Source organism: Belonocnema kinseyi, chromosome 7 (genome assembly GCF_010883055.1).
Source record: "Belonocnema kinseyi isolate 2016_QV_RU_SX_M_011 chromosome 7, B_treatae_v1, whole genome shotgun sequence".
Lineage (NCBI taxonomy): Eukaryota > Metazoa > Arthropoda > Insecta > Hymenoptera > Cynipidae > Belonocnema > Belonocnema kinseyi.
Genome location: NC_046663.1, coordinates 146,902,993 through 146,919,405, shown reverse-complemented (window position 1 = coordinate 146,919,405; position 16,413 = coordinate 146,902,993). Strand labels below are relative to the sequence as shown.

Here is a 16,413-nt window from a genome sequence, read left to right as displayed (position 1 = left end):
ACGAAGTGAAGTTAGCTGGTTATTAAGTGAAAATACCTAATATTGAGTAAAAGGAAATCTATTTTAAAAATTAAGACTTTAAAATTGTATACCTAACACAAAAGTACCCACCGTATATCATGAACCATTAGAGGTTACTGCATTTACAAAAGAAGGTTATTTATTAGTTTTTGACAGAAGCAAATACAATCTGTCATGAAAAACTATCCGTTGCTACCCGGCATGAAATGGTTAGGGCTAACCCAGTGGTCGGGACGCTGTTGACCAAGTCACGCTATTCAGACCGGGCTGACCAACGACCTACTTTCTGCTCAGTTACGTGCAGATCATCCCTTTTGTCAGGGGTTCTTCGTTGGAAAATAGGAAAAATTTGAGATTTCAAAAATGTTTATTTTTTCGAACAGTGATTTGAAAGTAATATATTTGGAATCGAAGTATTTTTCCGATTCCAAAGACATGTAATTTGTCTAAAGTGTGAAAATTTGAGACGTATTTAGTATTAAACAGACTATTAATCTGAAGTTTCTTGATATTAAACTCCTTCAAATTTTCAACTTTTCCAGGAAAATAATATATCATTGGAATCGGAAAAATGTATAATGCTGATAATGCTATTTACAAATAGCTAGTTGAAAAATTAAAAGTTTTAAAATTTCTTTACTTTTACATTTCTTTGGACAAAAGGCCCCTGCTGGAATGAACTCACACACACACTGAAGTCCATGAATAGACCAAAAAGTACTGGAAAGAATTAAATTGGGACGGGCTTGACCATACCTGAAAAGTGAGAAAAAAGTTTGCCGACCAGTGGGCTAACTGACTGTGATATGTTACAAAAAATGCAATGAATAAGGGAATACATAAATGTATTGAACAAAACTTGCATATCACATAGTTCGAGAATTAATGTGTATATTTTATGAATAATAAATACATTTTGCATGTTTTATAAATAAAGATAATTTGTATATTATTTCTAAACGTATAAGAAATTAAGTTTTGTAATTATTATATTGATAAGCTTGATTTTTAAATGATTATCTTTAATTTATATGTAATGTACATTCTTATATCTTAATCTTTGGTTAATAAAGTATTATAGTTAAAAATTAAGCAGGCTTTAATGATTATGTCTGTCTACAATAAAAGTATATCCAAATCTTTGGTTCTCGTTTAAAAGTTATACAGTGGAACGTACCACCCTAAATAACCTTCACATACAACAGATGAAATTCGTTATCTTATTGCATCGATTCTGGCGACTTTGCTTGAATATCAAAAAGTTTCCTTGAATTAGCCGCGTTTAATTTAAATTTTCTCAAAATACTAAAGTATACTTTGTGGTATTATCAAATACATTATATATGAAATTAGATTTAAGATACCTACAATCTTTTGGTAAGTTTTATATGGACCATCATTAAACTTAAGATACTTGATAAGACAAAACTGTTATATTTATGTATTTATAACCAGTTCATATGAGAGAAGGAAAATTTGTTAGTACATTCCTTATATCAGGTAATCACTAACAAATGGCTTTTTATTTTCTAAACTTGAAAAAGAGAAGTAGAAAATATAATATCGTGTTATTTTATATTTGTATGAATATTAAATATTTACTAAAAGTTCTGAACTGCAAATTTTGTATAAAAGAAAATATTTATACCTGCCATACAAAACCTCAACTAACTTTTCCAATAAATCACGTTTTTTTTCCTTTTAATGGTGGTTTTCTACATTTAGCACATCGTTTCCGTGAGTTTCGCCGAATTTTTAAGAATTTTTTAGAAGATAACAGATGCCAACAGATGCAAATAATGGCCTTGGTCGCCGCACTCTTTGCACGTTTTTCATCGTTTTTTTAAATAGACCTGAAAATGTTTTACCTCAAAAATCTCTGTTATTTACAAATTAATTTTTTGTTGTTTTTATTAACAATATTTTCTATACATTTCGACACGTGCGCACTGCTGACGTCTAGAATAAAAAGCTCTATTAGAATGAGCCATGGCCATATAACGGAATTTTGAAGAGTTTCACGACTCGGTTTTTGAGTATACACCATATTACAAAACATTAATAAAGATTTCAAAATGTTTCAAAGATTTAAAAATATTTAAAAGGATTTTGAACATTTTATAAAGGCGTGTTTATCAGATTTTAAATATTTCATAACAATTACACAAAGATTTTGAAACTTTATAAAGATGTAAAGGGTTTCAAAGATTTTGAAAAGGTTAGAGTTCACCAGATTTCAAAGATTTTAAAACATTTGGAAGATTTGAAAAGGTTTCAAAACATTTCAGAAGATTTTTTTTACTAATTATAGATTTCGGATTGTGTTAGGATTGTTTTTAATTCGTAACTAATTATTTATTTAAAATGCGCGGTGAATCCTGGGGAAAATAACCTTTTTTCAGAATTTTGTTATACGTATATTTTGCGCACGTCTTCTGAGTCTCGAAGACTTTGACCAATCAGCGCAAGATCTCGAGCGTGGGAGATTTGGAAACCGAACTAAAATCGCCTATATAGTACTTTTTTGCATTCCACAAATGCAAAACGGGTTGCATTGTATGCTAGAGTTTATATCATTATATTCCCTATAACTACATAGCCAACGTCCTTACTGTATATATGTGTATGTATATATTTTTATATATAATTTATTTACATTATTTGATCTTTTACCTATATAGCAATATGCTGCTTGTATAAAGTTGTGACGTTTCGTCTTTATGAGATTTTCTGCGATTGAAAATGATTCAATTTAGCGTTATCGCCTATTTCAAAGCTAATTTTAGTTTTCTTATTATTTAAAGGAATGTTTGAAGTCACGTGATTTCTCAGTTTGAGTGTGTGATGATAGCCTTGTCGCTTGAGAAAGCCAGTGTGCGAGCAGCAGTGAATCGCGAGAGATCGTTGTCCGACCTTTTCGGATGAGCAAAGTGATTAACTCAATGAAGGCATTAAATATTACATCTTACAAAAATGTCTAGATAAACGAGTGAGAGCAGAAGTCTTGCATGAAGACTTAACCAGGTTCTGGGAGTTGGAGGAAGTTCTCTTTAAAAATACTTTGACAGATGATGAAATGTTTTGTGATGAGCATTTCGCCACGAATCACCAACGAACAAAAGACGGACGTTACATGGTACGCTTACCTTTCAAAAACGGTCCTCCCATAAAAATAGGTACATCCCTGGAGAGAGCTAAGACTGTTTTGAATAAAGTACTTCGTCGTTTATCGGTGAAATCGGAATTATTGTTACAATACTCTAGTTTCTTCTCAGAGTATGAAAGCCTTGGACACATGGAACTTCTTCAAGAAATGGAACTGGATAGTTTTCCACAAACTGTGTATTTTCCTCATCACCCTATCTTAAGAAAAAGTAGTTCCACTACTAAGTTGAGGGTTGTTTTCAATCCTTCCAGTTTAACTTCCAATAATTCTTCCTTGAATTCTCATCTTCACATCGATCCCAAGATTCTGAATGATATAGTTTCAATCATTATGAATTGGAGATCATATCGCTTTGTTTATATGGCTGACATTGAAAAAATGTTTAGACAAATTCTAGTTGACCCTCGGGATTGCGATTATTAAAGAATTGTCTGGATTTCTCCTGATAAAAGGCTCGTCGCTTATAGACTTAACCGTTACGTATGGTACTGCGTGTGTTTCTTATTTGGCTAACAAAGTGGTCAAGCAGTCAGCTTATCATGAAGGAAATAGATTTACTTTAGCCTAAACTATATTAGAAAATAATATTTACGTCGATGATGTTTTGTTTGGTGCAGATGGTCAGATTGAGACTGAACAGGCGCGAGCTCAAGTAACACTGTTATTAGAAGCTGGCGGTTTCCATTTGCGAAAATGGGCCACAAATGATCCCGAACTATTGGAAGATTGTCCCTCGGGACAACACGAACGTGCTATCGAATTTCCGTTAGTGGAGGATGCTCAGCTGAAGGTTCTAGGTTTATTTTGGGATTCTGACTCTGATTCATTCCTTTTTAAAGTGAGTTCTTCAGTCGAAAATCCAACAAAACAGAGTGTTCTTTCATTAATAGCCAAGTTGTATGGTCTTATGGGTTGGATAACTCCAGTCATAATAGTGGCAAAAATTTTATTGCAGAAACTTTGGCTGCGTAAACTCGACTGGGACGACAGACTACCTGATGATCTTGAAATTCAATGCTTAAATTATCATGGTTCTCTGGAAAAATTAGAACCACTTAAAGTCCCCAGATGAACACGACAACTGCAGACAAACTCTGAAGTCGAGCTTCATGGCTTTTCTGATGCTTCGTCAAAAGCTTATTCAGCTTCCGTTTACATTAGAATTCTTAGTAAAGATTTAAAGGTGGCTCATGTTTGCCTATTAATGGCTAAATATAAAGTAGCTCCTGTTAAATATGTATCAATTCCTCGTTTGGAGTTGTGTGGAGCTGCGTTGCTAACTAAGACATTTAAATTTGTTTTTGAAACTATGTGATTTGGTAAAATAACTGTTTACTGTCACACTGATTCCGCAACAGTTTTGGCTTGGCTAGGGAAATATCCTTCCAATTGGCCTGTGTTTGTCGCCAATAGAGTTTCTCTAATTTATGAGCTGGTACCTCGCGCGAAATGGCGATACATTTCTACTAAAGATAATCCGGCCGACTGCGCTACTCAGGTACTCAGGCCCGAAAAATTGATAAGGCATTCCTCATGGTGGCAAGGCCCACCTTGGTTAACTTTGCATTCTTCAAAATGGCCTGAATATTGCCACGCAGCCCCCTCGAAATCAAATTCAGAACAGCGGCCACTAGAGAGTCATCATGTTTTGAGGGTGATAAAAAGTCCATTTTACTTTATGCTTAAATTCTCCTCTTGGCCATGATTGCTTCGCGTAACGGCCTATTGTAAAAGGTTTATTGATGCCTTTGTGTTCAAGCACTCAAAACTTAATAAGCCTAAACCTAAATTTTCAAACATTTCTCCTAATGCGATTGAGATACAACAAGCTGTTATATTTTGGATTAAATTTGTCCAGGCAAATTCCTTTTCTAATGAGATAAAAGCCTTGAACGAAGAAGATAGGGTGGTTCCAAAAAACTCGCTATTAAAAAGTTTGAATCCATTTTTGGAGTACAACAATCTCTTAAGGTTCGGTAGAAGACTACGGCATGCTCCTATCAGTTTTGATCAGCAGCATCCTATCATTTTGCCGCGGCACCACATAAGTGAGCTTATCGCCACGCATGCTCACCTTCGATCTTTACACGGTGGTCAGCAATTAACTTTACATGTGCTCAGACAGCGTTACTGGATTTTAGGAGCTCGCTCTTTGGTTAAACGACTGATGAAAGGTTGCCTGGAGTGCACACGTGAGAGAGCGGGTCTGTCTCAACAACTTATGGGGGACTTACCTGAATTTAGAGTAAAACCATATCGTCCATTCACACATTCTGGTGTGGACTATGCAGGCCCATTTAATGTTCGCCTTGCTTCCGGTCGTGGCAGAAAGAGTTACAGTACTTATGTTACACTTTTCGTCTGTTGTTGTACGCGAGCTGTCCATTTAGAACTTGTTTCTGATTATTCATCTGCCGCTTTCCTCGCCGGCTTTCAGCGATTTTTTTAAAGGCCAAGAATACCTGTACACTTGTACAGTGATAATGGTACGACATTTCACGGTGCTGACCTGGGATGAAAAAATTGCGTTTTGAATTTTAGACTGGATGCTAATTTGCATAATTAGTTCAAAAATCAACGTACTTCTTGGCATTTCATACCTCCTTCCGCTCCTCATTTTGGGGGTTTATGGTAGGCTGGAGTTAAGAGTTTTAAACATCTGAAAAGAATTGTAGGTGCACATACTATTGCATACGAAGTGTTTTATATTCATCTTACTCGTATAGAAACTTTCCTCATTTCCCGTCCTATTGCCCCTCTTTCAAATGATCTTGAAGACTTTTCCTATCTTACACCTAGAAATTTTCTGATTCGAGCCCCTTTGACCAGCATTCCAGAACCTTCATTGTAATTTACTACGGAAAATCGTTTAAATCGATGGCAGTTAGTACAAATTTTTTTAGAGATTTACTGGAGAAGATGGACTGTTGATTATTTACAGTCTTTACAAAAACGCTACAAATGATTCAACAGAGAGCTAAATCTTGTGATCGGTGATATCGTTCTTGTGAAACATGATTTGTTATCGGTTTCTAGATGGTTGTTACGTCGCATAATTAAATGCTACAAGGGAAAGGACGATTTAGTACGTTCTGTTCGCGTAAGAAAGGAACAAGAAAATGGGAGTCTGGGAAGTAGATGAACTGATAGAGTTTAAAGGAAAAATTGAAAAGGAGAAAATTAGGTTTATAGAAGAGGAAAGAGTAGACTCGTTAATGGAAAGATGGAAATGTTCGATTGAGAGGGTAAGGGATGAGATAAATACAAAAACAGAATGAGAAGGGGAGAAGTTAGTACAAGGAGAAAGGGAGGTGGGGAATATAATAACAAGAGAAGAAGTGGATGCGGCAATAAATCGATTAAAAAGGAACAAGGCTACTGGAGAGCATGGTTTGGAGAACAAAGCGTTGAAGTATGGAGGAGAAGGGATCAGAGAAGGCTTGTGGGAGATCAGCAACAAGGTATGGAATGGAGAAGGGTGGCCAGAAGAATGGTTGACAGGGCTGGCGGTACCACTTGTCAAGAAAGGGCAGGGAAAGAAGATAGAGGAGTACAGAGGGATCACTCTCATGCCAGTTGGCTACAAAATATATGCATAAATTCTAAGAAAAAGGTTAGAGAGTCAGAGGAAAGAGAAAGTATTCCACACAATCAGACGGGTTTTAGAAAAGGGGTGGGAACCATAGACAACATTTACGTACTTAACTACTTGGTTAACAGAAATATAGGGAGAAAGAGAGGGAAATTAATCGCGTTATTCGTGGACTTTAAATCAGCTGTTGATTCATTAAACAGAAAAGTGTTATGGCAGGCAATGAAAGAGAGGGGAATAGAAGGAGGGTTGGCGGAGAGGATAAAGGAAATTTTTACTGAAGCCAGGATCAGGGTGCAGATAGGAAAGGAAAAAGGAGAGGTATTCTGGATAGAAAGAGGTCTAAGGCAAGGGTGCCCTTTGAGTCCGCTACTGTTTAATATGCTGTTGGCAGACCTAGAGGAGAAGCTAAAGAAGAAAGAAAAAGGGGGGAAGATATTGGGTGTCCACGAAGCTCGTCATCCATTTCAACCAGATCTTTAGGCTTGAGAGAAACCTTGGTGTTGATGTTTCTCCGGGTCGTAAAGCATCGCTCTTCCTCTATTGTATGCCTGCCCGCGGTTGGTCTTAGTGTCGCCTCTCTTTCTCTGTTGCCGGCTTGTTCTAGCTGTGGTAGAGTAGGCATTCCGCTTACATAGCCCCTTTTTCGGAGTAGTTCAGCATGGTTTCGCAGACGTTGCAAGTCGTGATTCAGTCGCTCCCGAGGACATATATATATATATATAAAATTCAAATCAAATATACAACTACGAAAAGTCCCACTTATCTACATGTACTAAAACAGTAAAATGAAATTGCAAAGGGCTCGTGATGCTAATATTTGTGAAACCATTACCCTTCGCTATTTTTTCTCACGCCAGATCAAAAATAGTAAACGAGAGATTTCCATTTCGAATATTGAAATAAAAGTAAAACGAATAAAATTAAAATACAAAAAGAAGCGATCAACAAAAACACCATATGAAATAATAGCTAACTAAAAATTACATAATAATACAATAGATGACAGTTAAATAACAAAACCTCATCGGGGACGATGAGATTTTAAGGAGGGAGGACTGCTCCATCTTCAAAATTTTAAAATACATTTTAAACGCATCGTAAAACAACAATGATAAAAATATCAACTTGAAAGCAGTAGGTAATCACTTGTATGCTAAGCCGATAAAGTAGTAAGCGCGAGCTAATTATCCATGCATTACCATAAGTATAGTGACTAATTCAAAGCATCAGTAAATTATAAATATGTCAGTTATCCTATTAAAAATGTTATATATTACACCCACATAATAAAGGGTAATCAAATTGTATACCATCTAAGACTACAAAACGATCACAATTAAAACTGCAAAGTAGTAATATAACTATATAGTTAAAATAAGTAATTGATTTATCGGCCTATAGAAATTAGAATTAAGATATTGTCTAGAAAAGAGGAAGAGAAAAGTAACGAAATTACAAACGAATAATAAGGAAAGCAATATAGCTAAAAAAAAGGGATGATAAAATTAAAGTTACAGAGTATGTTGGAAATATAGTCAACGAGAGCAAAAGTAGATACGAGACATACTCATTACGTGCCTCGTCGAGTTTTCTTGCTTCGTATGTGTTTGGTCGAGTTTTCTCGATTCGTACGTGCCTCGTCGAGTTTTCTGTATTTGTACGTGACTTTACAAGAGGTTTATTCCTATATAAACCCCAGACTCACCCCTGGTGGTAGTGTTTTAGTTTGTGGCAGTCACATCGTAAACTTAAACTTCAAATGTATGAACCGTTTGGATAAAGTCGCGATCAATTCAACAAACGTTAAATATTCCTTAACGAAGAACCGCATTATGTAAAGTCGCATACCTGTTATTTTCCATCGTGAAATAGTACGAAGTGTTAAGAATAAACAAAGTCCCTTCGGCTTTCGGTCGTTGTATACGTTGATTTCCGAATATTTCGTGTGCATCAACTAAAAATACCTGGTCGAATTCCGTCGCTATTCTACAAATCATCGGGGATATCATCGACAGTACAAATCTTCTCTTGCCCTTTCAGGACTGAAAGGTAGCGTAAGTGTTTATAATTACTTCACTGTAAACTAATTTTATACTCTTATATTCTAACAAACATATTTGTAACTTGTGAAAATTGTCATATTTTTTAGTTTTACATAACAGGAAATCCCCGTAAGATTGACAAGTGACAACGATCCCACATTAAATAATAGTCGGGTTTACCACCCTGACTCAATCAGCCCTTTAACCTCCCATACCTATCCCATTAATAAACTGCCCTCGCCCTTTGCTCGGGACGTAACCGATGGAAGCATAATTTTCAGCAAAGTTAAGAAAAATTAAGTACTTTCCTTCTATTAGTATAACTTTAAGGTGCTCCAGAAACAAACCTTGTTGTTTCGCATAAAATGCGTGACGCTTACAGATTGTTAATTTTAAGTTGTATCTACGTGCAGATGATTTGGGAGCGTCATAAGCGTTTTTCACTAGCGCTTTGTAGAGGTATCCACTGTTAGATAATTACGCCATGGACAAAATGTCCCTAGATATAAATGTGTTGATTGACAGGCATACTTTGGCGATTATGGTATAAGGATAATGTGATTTGCTTTATTTTGAAAAAAATGACAAATTTTGTGGGAAATATCAGACTTTGCTATTAGAAAATGTGAGATATATGTTGCAAGAGTTGCGAGGCTGGCAAATGCAAGAGAACCTAGAGAACCATTTCACGTTTATGATTTCGGCCGACAGATAGGCGCGCGAATTTTAAACCCTGAAACTCAAAATAATCAATTGCCAAAGTGTATTATGTTACATTGAGTATAAGTGCTGCTTGTACAACTGTTAGTTGAGCCTAAATTGCAAGATTATTTGATTATGTTTCTAGTAGTAAACAGTTTAAGGTGAGATAATTGAGCTTGCTTTTAAAATTGAATTTAGGCTCGAATTTTGGATATAGTGTAATTAGTTATATCAGTATGTATAACAGGAAGGGTAATCCTTTCAACTAAGACCAATTTCGGAATTCTGAAAATTTGTAATTCTAAATCATTTCAACTCTTAAGTTACTTTGAAGTATGCGCAGATCCCGGTTTGCACGTATCGCGCACCTTATTATTGTCACGTGGTTCCTTAGGCTAGAGTCAATTTAAAAAAAATGGATCCTGTGCTCAATCCACTCAATCCTGTTTTTGATCCTGTGCTCTTTTCATTACTCACTTCTGGGTATTTGCAATTAGTCCGAAACTACCTGCGACGAAGAAGAAAAAATCGGAGGTTTTGGGTTAAACGCCTAATACAGGAACACATGAGGTTCCAATTTGGAGCATACAACTCACTATTTCTTCATTTCCATGCAGCTGATCATGATGAATTTTTCGAATTCGCCAGAATGATTCCTGGACAATTTGAAAAATTGCTTGAAATGATTAAAAATAAAATCGAAAAGGGTGTTGGTGTTAGAAATCCTCTACCATCCAGACTGCGTCTAGTTTAGCACTATGGTATTTAAATGTAATTTTATAAGTATATTCTGATTGAATTTTTTAAACATGTTGATACTTTTGCGATTGAAAGATTAGCAAAGCAGTTCTCACTTTTGGTGTTTCATTGCTGTCGACATTTTGTGAATAAAATTTATCTGCCGTTTTCTAGCCCACGGCCTTGGAGCATCAGTGACAGGTTGGTTTTTCCGTGTTGGAAAATCAACTGTTTATCAAATTTGGCTGGAAGTATGCACTGCAATATGGGATATTTTGTCTCCAATTTATTTAAATCAAAAAAGTGCTGAAGAATGGTTCGCAATTGCTCTGGATTATGAGCAACTTTGGTATTTTGCTCACTGCGTAGGTGCCATGGACGGAAAACATATTAGAGTTATTGCTCCTCCCCGTTCAGGCAGTGCTTTTTTTAATTATAAGAATTTCTATAGCTTTGTGCTAATCGCAGCTTGTGATGCAAAATATCGCTTCACGTTTGTTCATGTTGGTGATTTTGGTAAGTGGACGAGTATCATCCGATTTAATTTTATTTTGTCTAAATTTGTGTTATCTTGTGGAAAATGTAACTTCATTGTTAAAAATAAATTTTTTTGTCTAAAAATTTAAATATTCCAGTACAAAATTGAATTATTTTGCTGAAGATACGTTTTCCGGCGAAGAATTACATTTTTAAAATAAAATTGAACTATTATATTTTTGGTTAAAAATTTATTGTCTGTCTCTTTTTCCAATTGTTATTCTTGTCTCTAACGAGCCGAAATGTGAGGTATTTTGGTAGCCTGTTTTTTAATTGTGAATTCTTTTCATGTTTTTTTAGCATAAACAATGTTTTCATAAGAAAATAGATTTCTGTTGGATCTTAAATAAGAAATTTATGTTTCTTTGATTAAAATTTCAACCATTTAGCTGAAAATTGACATGTTTTACTTACAAATTCAACTATTTGTTTGAAAATATATGTACTTTGTGGAAAATTCGTCTTTTTATAGAAAATTAATCTTTATGGTAAAAAATGTCTCTTTATCATAGAAATTTCAACCATCCCGGTTGAAGGTTTATCCTTTTAGTTTCAAATTCATCAGTTTGGTTGAAAATTTATTTTTTGAACTGAAAATTCAGCTATTCCATTCTTAGTTCAAAATTAATCTTTTTTATTCCAAAATTCAACAATTTTATATGAAAATTTGTTTTTTTTTTATAGAAAATTTGAATTTGAATAGAAAATCCAACTACATTCTTCAAAAGATATGTATTTTGTTAAAAAGTAGATTTTGCATAGAAAACTCTTTTTTTTTTAAATTATTCTTGTGGGTTCAAAACTTCAAGTATTTCATTTCAATATTTATAATTGTAATTGAAAATTAAACTTTTAGGTTAGAAGTAACAGTACTTGGTTAAAAGTAAGTCTTTTATTAAAAATTATTTTAACTTTTCAATTATTCAAAATTACTTTTTACTTGAAAATTTGTCTTTTAAGTACATAATAAATGTTCTTGGTTGAAAATTTCAAAATTCAGTTATTTGGACATTTTTCGCTCTGTTGTGTTCAAGGTTGTTCAGAATAAACGTGATATATTAAAAATAAATGTTTCAGTTTTGCGGCAAATATAAATAGTTTGCTTTTAATTTACCGGCAAAATTGAATGTTAAATATACTTTCAGGTTCACTTAATGACTCTAGTGTATTGAGTCATTCATTATTTGGACAACTACTAGCTGCCAATAAAATACCTTTACCAAGGCCAGACACGTTACCAAACAGTGATAGGATCGTCGGATACTTCTTTTTCGTTGATGAAGGTCTTCCCAATACATCGGGAACCATGAGACCTTTTTCAAGAATACTTAACTTGACGGATAAGCAACGAATTTTCAATTATAGGAACGCTGTCGCATTGTGCGAGTTTATATTAATGGCTGAGTACTAATTTTTCTATTTTCGCATTATTCCAGACATGCCAGCGCACGAAACACGATTGAAAATAGTTTTGGAATACTGTCCGCTAGATGGAAAATACTAGATCGACCACTAAATTTTAAACTGTCCACCTCTGTCATGTTCGTGCAAGCTTTAACCCGCTTGCACAATTTTATCATTACAGAGGAACTGATCAAATCGCAAGAAAATAGAAGATATGCTCCCTGGCAATTAACTGATCAACTTAATGAAAATGAAATCATACTACCAGTTCAATGGAGACAACCGAGTGAAGACGTTAATGTGCAACGTAACATAGCAGATGTTGGTGGAGTGAGAGGGACAGTTGAACAGCGGAATAGAATGGCCGATTACTTCATGACGGCTGAAAGAACAGTGGCTTGGCAGTGGACGCATCTTCGGTAATGTTCCGATCCCAGCGAAGTTGAAAAGCGTTCCTTTTTTTCTCATTGCAAATAGGCCTTATTTTATTTTATTTCAAAAGGAAAGTATTCAATATGAATTCGGTTTCTAGTTTAAATAAATATTTCAGATAAATTTATATTCCAGTGCAACTCTTTTATAGCTCCACTTTTGGGGCAGACGGTGGGTGGGAACTAATCCATTATAGCCCGCTTCGCTTTTGTTTTTTCACGCCTGAGTGCTCGCTTGAGTGAAACTGAAAACCGTAGACCCCGTGAACCCCGCGCAACTCCTGTTACACCTACCTGCGGCGCAGAGTTGATTTTCAGAAGGGCTATAGAATGCTGTCAATTTATTATGAATATGTTTAAAGAAGAACATTAAAAGGATTGTTAATATATAATTTTCGTCGCCCCTATGATTTTTATCACTCTTCTAAACGCGATTTTTATGTTCACAACATTACCCTAAGAGCACGGAACGTTCCTGGAACGTTCCCAGAACGTGTAATATTCCCGCCCCTTGGGAAAGTTACAGGAACGTTCCATTGGAACGTTGAAAAAATGAATTGTCGTTATTGTTATTGCTATCAATAAATATCGGATAGACCTAAGTTGTAGGTAAGAGTTGATGTCAATTTATGAGATGTATATCATATTACAATGTGGCACATGCGGTATATAAAACTAAAAAATGACATTTATTTTTACCTGACTCTTACGGTTAACGAGATTATTGTTGTTAAAAATAACAACAATGGAAGGTTTCCCTCAGGTCCCAGTGAAACGATCCCAAGCGGCGGAAATTTTACATGCTCAGCTAGGGAACGACCAACTGAAACGTTCCGAAGGTTCTCGCGGAACGTTCCAGGAACATTCCGTGTTATAAAGATACAATCATAAAACTGGGAATATTACAATTTTAAGATTGAACAGTTTATAGATATAGTACTCACGACTATATTTTCATATTTTACAATGCATGATACTTAACATTAGCAACAAATTGTTCTTTAGTTTTCAAAAGTGCAGTTGTTGTGCAGATTTTTGTTTTCAAAGAAAGCGTAATAGAACACGTTTCGTCGACAAAAATATCGAATTATAACACGAATATCCAAATTTTATGGACAGGGTTAATTTGGCTATTTCATAAAAACTGAACGATTGTTCGTATTCCTGAAAAATAAAATGATCACATTTAAATTAGGCGCAGCTAATGATAGATATGTAAGCTATTTTTTTGTGAATATACTTATTATTTTCGAAAGAATTCAGTATGCAGGAATAAAATGTACTACCAAATCGAATGAAAACTAAGATTTGCATAAATGAAAAATTTGAAAACGAGCCTTTTTCATAATCTCCATAAGATCGACAAACGTCTTCAGCTTCTTCTTTTCTGGAAGTTTAGAGAATTGTCTTGCTAATTCTATTGCGAAACCGTTTCGGCGAGGTTTTTTTGTTGTGGATTCATCCTGAGAATCAAGTGCACGGTCTTTTCGTGTTTTCGATATATTCAGGACCGGAATACGCCATGACCGCGACAAAGAGTTGGAATTCACATTTCCTTTGGGTTAAAGTGTAACCCTTTCATTCGATATAATTACAGGCTTTGGTCTAGATTTGGAGGGGGTGGATTGCACTGCTTTAGAAAGAAGGCTAGGAGTAAATTTTTTGTGAAAATTTTGAGTCGTCCTGTTTGCTTGTCAAATTGTGGTCGAATTGTTCTAACGATGAGTCTAAATGATAGGTTTCCAAATTATTATTTAATATAGATTGAAAGTATTTCAAAAGCAAAGTAGCAGCATTCTAACAGTGCATCACTACATTTTCAGCTTTGCAGTGACTACCTTCATCAGGAACATCACCTACAGAATCGTCAGCATCCTGGTGATCTTGCTCCGAATGTAGGGTGTAGTTACTTTGCGTGCTGAAATATTTATTATAAATATAATTTTCGTGATTATATTATAAATATATTTTGTAAGAATACATAAGTTCTATGATCTTACCGCCTATGAGAGGTAGAATTTGTTGCGAATAACATCTGCTTGTACAACGGAAAATCATGATCTTCATCTGCCGGAGATGATCCCAATGGAATGTATTGTGTAAGCTTCTTATGCACTTCAGCGAACTTGTTCATTAATTCCTTCCATTTAGTTTCTACTTCCGAGTCTAAACATTAAGAGAAATACTCATCTTCACACTTTTTAAAATTGAAAAGAGGAACATAAGCCTAAATTGAAGTCAAAATGTTTATTATATTAAACGATATTGCAAGTAAATGTGTAATATCGATGTGTTTGAAAAAATTACACAGGCCTGCAAATAATGGGGTCATGTTAGTTGTTGGAAAGTGGAAGATCATTTCCGGAGTAATTTTTCACGTAGAATCCGAATCCGGGGTCAGAATTGGGCCACCACGTCAGAATTTTAAGATATTTGAGGTTATGTACAGAAGACACAAAATTTTTTGGGATTTTTTCTTTAGTTCCCAAAAGTTGTTCCCTGCATAGATTACTGTTCAGGAACCTTTTTAATGTCCTGTGTCATTTTGCATGTATGAAAACTATTCCTGTATATAGGCTCCCGTATAATAACAGGCCCGTTAAGCTGGCAGGACCCCATTGCAAAAATAGACTGAAAACCTATAGGGAATTTAGGGCTAATTTAATGCCCCATTGCCAAATTTAAAGCTCTTCATCTAAACAAAAAACGGGTCGTCATGCTAGCTTAACGTTAAGATAGCGGAACCACATATGGTAAAAAACTAATTTTTCAACATTTCTTTGTTCTATAATTTAGGGCTAATTTAGGGGTCAATTAATGCCCTATTGTCAAATATAATGCTCCGAAAATTTTCTAAAAAACCTGTGGTCATGCTAGATTAACTTTAACCTAGCAGGACCACACAGAAGAAAAATTGACTCAGGCATTATTTAATTCCACAATAATTTAAGGCTCATTTAGGGCTCTGGCAATATGATGATAAAAAATTTAAAAAATTGTTTAAACAATTTTTCTTTTCAACAATTCTAGTAAAAATGAATTAAACAAATGTCTTCTTCTGCCCTATATTAAGACTCACTTAGGCCTCTATGAATATGATATTTGAACTTAACAAAAAATTGTTTAAACTATTATGGGCGATGTTTCCTTAGCTCTTTTTTTGTTATATATGCTGTTTTGCCACCTTAACGTTATAAAAAATACGTAAAGAAAACCATAAAACCCATTTTTACTCTTTGCATAATCAAATCAAAGATCGATTTTTCGTTTTAGTATTTTTAAAGTGGAGTCTTAATGGCAAAATTTTTGTGGCAAATTTTCCGAAAAGCGTATAGTTTTTCAATAAAAAATTTTCATAGTTCTAAGCATCGTGTAAGAGTAAAATGATTCACGAATATCTATTGTCCGTCAGCCGCAAACAAAGTTTACGTTGCCCAACTATCACCAACGTGGAGGACGACGAATATCGATAGTCTCTTTTTTTTAAAGGGATTTTATATATTTTTTTTTACATTTTTTAATTTTTTCTTTATGGAGAATTTTTTTCATTTCAGATTTCAATCCGTTGAAATCATTTGGATCCTGCTGTTTCAGAATGTAATTTTGAGAAACAATGTAAGCAGCAATACATGTTGCAATCAATGCAAAATCTAGTAGTCCTCTGGCGACATAGTACATTTCTTTGAAGTAATAGATGGAGAAGCTTTTTTGCATCTGAAATCGTGCAAATCTACCCCTCCCATGTAATTATTATACAAAGAAAAAGCTCGAGGAAAT

General features: G+C 34.7%; 2 protein-coding genes across 6 annotated transcripts in view; both read left to right on the top strand.

Moving 5' to 3' along the window:
* Positions 1-16,413, top strand: part of LOC117176945 (arf-GAP with dual PH domain-containing protein 1-like) — a 153,632-nt gene that overhangs the window by 861 nt on the left and 136,358 nt on the right. The window lies entirely within an intron of this gene.
* LOC117176946 overlaps positions 12,232-16,413 on the top strand; it is an 11,575-nt gene continuing 7,393 nt past the window's right edge. The window contains exon 1 of the mRNA XM_033367353.1: positions 12,232-12,624. Within this exon, the coding sequence (XP_033223244.1) occupies positions 12,341-12,624 (284 nt within the window). The 5' untranslated portion in view covers positions 12,232-12,340. The remainder of the gene's footprint in view (positions 12,625-16,413) is intronic.